General features: G+C 36.2%; 1 protein-coding gene across 1 annotated transcript; it reads left to right on the top strand.

The window, feature by feature from the left end:
- Positions 1-617: 617 nt before the first annotated feature.
- On the top strand, positions 618-4,043 carry LOC120170468 (SRSF protein kinase 2-like). The gene is made up of 4 exons (XM_039178411.1): positions 618-969; positions 1,544-2,521; positions 3,117-3,164; positions 3,324-4,043. Exons 1-4 carry the CDS (start codon positions 769-771, stop codon positions 3,729-3,731), a joined length of 1,635 nt encoding a protein of 544 aa, XP_039034342.1. The 5' UTR covers positions 618-768; the 3' UTR covers positions 3,732-4,043.
- The last annotated feature ends 1,380 nt before the right edge of the window (positions 4,044-5,423 follow it).

The following is a 5,423-nucleotide window of genomic DNA, read 5'->3' as shown; positions in this document are numbered from 1 at the left end:
TTATTTGAAGTTACCTACGCTTATCGTGGGCATAGAGTCATACTAGTTCTTCACTTCCCTACGGAGAGTGGTGGGGAAGACTCTGAATTTTAATTCATGGGACCCCCCTCCCCCGTGATATCCATACAATTTATGTATCGGGACATATAGTTTGTGGGGTCTCAAGTTCCATGGGTAAGAAGTGCTCTATATGTGGTGCATGAGAAGGTTGTGCTCCTCTATAAACCAATCAACCCCAAAATTATTCGAGGTCCTAAGGTCATCGATTTAATTTTGCACGGCCTTCATCTTCCTTTTTCATTCTTCTCGGCTTGAGTATTAAAATAATTTAAATAACAAGTTAAGTATTAAAATAGAAAAAAATTATAGTTAGATGGTTAAATTCAGTATGAAGAATTACAAAAGAATGCATGGAGGATGACTTTGCCAACAAGGCAAAGCGTGGGACCCAAGATGGTATGGTACATTAATACTTGGGACAACCTCAACCTCAACCCGACCTCACTTAAATCTAAAGAAAAAACGCAACTCTGAGCGCGTGAATCTCAAACCACAAGAACACTTCCCCACAAGTCCCCAAAGCTTATAAGGGCCATCACAACCTTCTGGGTGGCCTCCTTTTATGTTTTTTACCTTCAAATTTCTCCAGAAACCCTAATTTCCTCTAATAATTTCTCTCTCGTCTTGAACTCAATATCTCCAGCCTTCTGATAGCTAATTTGAATTTAATTGGAACCTTTAGATCTCAATACCCTATTTGTTTTGGAGATGGCTGAGGATAAGAATGGAGATCGAAGTGAAGTCAGTGATTACTCATCGGAAGATGAAGGGACTGAAGATTACAGAAGAGGAGGGTACCATGCGGTGCGTATTGGTGACACTTTCAAGAACGGTGGCTATGTGATTCAGAGCAAGCTTGGTTGGGGTCATTTCTCCACGGTCTGGCTCGCTTGGGATACTCAAAGATCGGTATTTTCCTCTTCTTTTTATTGCTTTTCAGCTTCTCTTTGTCCCTTCTTACTTCTTATGGTAAAAGATTTATCTTTTTTTTTTATATGGAAAGTTGGTTAATCTGGTTAATCATTAGTAAGGTGAATTGTTATTTTAGGGGGGAAATGGGATAGTTTTGGATTTTCTTATGGAATATCTTATTTGAGTGTGTATAAGAACATTGGAAGATGTCATTGTTAAAGATGCTGCAATGGGCATTGCTCTTGGTTAATTGAAGGGTCTTATTTCTGCAGCTAATGTTGTGAAGAGTCCAAGATTTTGCCTCCTTGCAATTGAGCTTCAGATACCCTTCATTTTCCCATCAGAGATAATTTTCTCTTTTTTACATATAGTTCTTTTTTACATATAGTTCTCTTGTTGAGACATATCCATTACGATTCTTGTCACCGTGATTATATATGGTTATGTTACTTGTTTAGGTTATAAGATTCTTTGTTCCTTAAATTTCATCGTAATGTAGAACTGGATCAGCCATCGCCTTTTGATTTCCATGGTTCAACACGTTAACCATATGAGAATTTATTGTTTGTAGCGTTATGTAGCTTTGAAGATTCAAAAGAGTGCTCAGCATTACACCGAGGCAGCAATTGACGAGATAAAGATCCTCAAACAGATAGCTGAGGGAGATCCAGAAGATCAAAAGTGTGTCGTGAAGCTCTTGGATCATTTTAAGCATTCAGGGCCTAATGGGAACCATGTGTGTATGATTTTTGAGTACTTGGGGGATAACCTTTTGACCCTTATCAAATACAGTGATTATCGGGGGGTTCCACTTCATATGGTCAAAGAGATTTGCCGTCATATTTTGACGGGTCTCGATTATTTACACCGTGAACTTTCAATCATTCACACCGATTTGAAGCCAGAGAATGTGTTGCTTTTGTCAATGATTGATCCATCGAGAGATCCTAGGAAATCTGGTGCATCTCTCATCCTTCCGTCTAGGAAGGATAAGGTTGTCCTGGAGACTGTTGCTTCAAAAGAAGTAAAGAGTTCGAATGGAGATTTGACAAGGAATCAGAAAAAAAAAAATCGGAAGAAGGTTAAGAAGGCAGCTCGAGATTGTGTAGGAAACGAACCTTTGGAGGAAACTGAGACAGATTCCAAGACTGGTGGCACAGAAGACACCAATGCTGATGTTAAATCAAATGAAGTTTGTGGTGGACAACCAAAAAATTCTGTGGTTAAAGATGATGCAAGGAGTGATGGAATCAACAATGGTAACCGAGGAAAGGAGAACCATAGAAGGGGGAGCCGTGCAATAAGGAAAAGACTGTTGGCTGAAGCTGATCTTAAATGTAAACTGGTTGATTTTGGCAATGCTTGCTGGATATATAAACAATTTACAAATGATATTCAAACCAGGCAGTATAGATGTCCTGAGGTTATCCTTGGATCCAAGTATTCAACTTCAGCTGACTTGTGGTCATTTGCTTGTATTTGTTTTGAACTGGCTACTGGTGATGTTCTTTTTGATCCTCACAGTGGTGAAAACTATGATCGAGATGAGGTATGCAGAAGCCATTTTACTTTCGTTCTTGCATTATGTTTTAATTCATTGGATACTTAGTCTTGGGTGCCTCTTAATCCCAAGTCCCAACTACAGTGGACCTTGTGGTTATTCATGTATGATGGTCATGCACTATTTGAATTAATATCAGCATCTCCTGTAGGACATTTTACACCGTAGTGAATACTAGACCTCGCATTGCTTGATGCATGTTTATTTTCATTTTAAGATTGTTCTGATTTGCATTCGTTTACATATAAAGTATAGAATAATCCTTACACCTTTACCTCCTTCAAAAAGGACAGGAGAAAATCAATGGTAAGTTTTCATTAGCTTTAGATGTACACTAAATAAGGTTTGCTTCTTTATGTCTGGAGTAAGCTTTCTTTATGTTACAAGCGATGTGACTACCTACTTGTTTCCTATTTTTGCAACGGTGAAAACCATAAGAAATTCTTAGAAATCGAAAGACCACCATAAATTGAGATGAGCCCCACCCTTAATTTTTTTTTCAATATTAATTATGTTGAGTTCTGGAGGCCATTACAGATTTTCTTGTCACCTTTTCCCCTTGACTTACATCTTTCATTTCCAGGATCACTTGGCATTGATGATGGAGCTTCTTGGAGTGATGCCACGCAAGGTATGAATAACACATGCCTTACGAAGGAATGAATTTGTCATCTTCCCTTTGTTTCAAGGGAATGAAGTTAATATTTGAATGTTTTACACCGTAAACCTTGTAGTTTAAGGTATTGTGGTTGTAAATCTCACCGTTTGAGTGTCCAACAATTTTCTCCAGATTGCATTAAGTGGACGCTACTCTCGGGATTTTTTCAGCAGACATGGAGACTTGAAGCATATTCGCCGATTACGTTTTTGGCCTCTCAATAAGGTCCTTATGGAAAAGTATGATTTTAGCGAGCAAGATGCTACAGACATGGCTGACTTTCTCATTCCAATACTTGATTTTGCCCCTGAAAAGAGACCCACTGCTGCTCAATGCCTCAACCATCCATGGATCAGTGCTGGTCCTGGACTGCTAGAACCTTCCGCAACAGTTCATGAACAGTGCACAGATGACAGTACATCTCAAAAGAAAAGGAAAGAGAAGGATGACAGAGAGTCCATGGAGGCTGGAGTGGGGAATATTGCAATCAATGGAAGAGCTTCAAAGCCATCGAAAGAAATGTCTCCGAAGTTGAAATAACCTTCTGAATTTCTTTTCTATTGATTTCTCATGAAATTCTTTCTTCACCGCATTACTTTGCCAAATGGCTGCCTGCTTTTCCTCGTTCATAAAGACATTTATACCATACCAGTTTGAAGTGATCCAGCTTGGGTTGGGGACGGTTTCTTTAGGGGTTGACCCCAGTTTTGTAAGAAGAACATTGCTCATGCACCCCTGAACATTTTCAGGGTGCATGTTGCACCTCAGAACCTTCAAGCCCAAACTGGCTTGAAGGTTTTGGGGGCGTGACACAAGCAAAGGCTCTCATGTTGAATGGATGTAATCCTTTCCCCTTTCCATGTAGATTTAGACTATTTTCTTAATAGAAATTGTGCTTAAAACTTGTAAGATCAAATTGTTCTTTTGGAGATGGTAGTTGATATTGTTTTTGTTGCTACTATTCTTTGATACTCGATATGTACCACTTTGAAAGCTCTGGATGGAATGTTTTCCCCCTTTCCATGTAGAATTTTTAGACTGTTTCTCCATAGAAATAATAGGTGTGATCAAACTGTTCTTTCGGGTATGCATTTGGTTGGAAATATTATGATCCAGTGAATTACAGGATAATTATGATTCTTCTAAGATCATGACACGATATGGATCAATATTTGAACATTTTTTTTAGTATTTGTATTAATCAGCTTTGTATTAGTAGTTTCGCCTGCCAACTTCAAGCAAGACAGCAGTTACAAGGGGAGACAGAAACATGTTCGAAAAAACGACTATAGCTTTTTACTCTCACCCAAATATAATGTATATTTCATAGGGAAAGGAGCCATAATCATCTTTCTTATTTTAGCACATTTCTGCAAATAATGTTTTTTCCCCCCAATTATTTTGGATGATTAAAATAGTCAAGCATTCCCCAATTTTTAAGGTCAGAATTGGTTGAAAATAATCCTGTAAACGTGGTTAAGCTAAAAGTTAGTATAATAAATTAAGCTAAAAGTTAGTATAATAAAATTAAGGGTAAATTAAATATTAGTCATTTAATTATTCCCGATATTATTTTTTAGTCACATAATTATTTTTTTCCTAAAATCATCGTTAAACTTATGCCTTTGTGATCAAAACGAAACAAAAATATAAGTATTGTTATGATATTGAAAAAGATAGTTGAGTTATTAAAATAGAATAACGAAAATAACCGGATGATTAAATAAGTAGTTTACCTTAAAATTAATAATAAACAGTTAGCAATATAGGCGGAGATGATGAAATTAATATAGATTTGGAAGAACTATCACAAGTTTTGAGTTTAGTTTAGCGGTTAGAGTAGATTAAGATCCTGAATTTGATTCCATTTCTTCTCTAATAATAATAATAATAATAATAATAATAATAATAATAATAATTTATTTGTATAATTTTATTCGAACTAACAAAATGTTAACACGGATAAGAAAAAATATATTAAAATTAAATAAAAACAAAATTTGAGCCGATCCAAGACCCGATTGAAACTTGGATATATACATATATATATATATATATATATATATATATATATATATATATATATATATATAACAGATGAAAATTCGAATCAAATTAAAACCCGATCCGACTAACAATACTATCTCCAGCTCTTCTCGACGGATTTTTTTTTTCAAATTTTGTTGCTCCTTTTAGATCAGAAAACCCAACAATATATAGTCTCCTTTTCTT

The sequence above is a fragment of the Hibiscus syriacus genome, unplaced genomic scaffold (assembly GCF_006381635.1).
Source record: "Hibiscus syriacus cultivar Baekdansim isolate YM2019G1 unplaced genomic scaffold, ASM638163v2 tig00111779_pilon, whole genome shotgun sequence".
Taxonomy (NCBI): domain Eukaryota; kingdom Viridiplantae; phylum Streptophyta; class Magnoliopsida; order Malvales; family Malvaceae; genus Hibiscus; species Hibiscus syriacus.
This window is presented reverse-complemented; position numbering and strand designations above follow the sequence as displayed.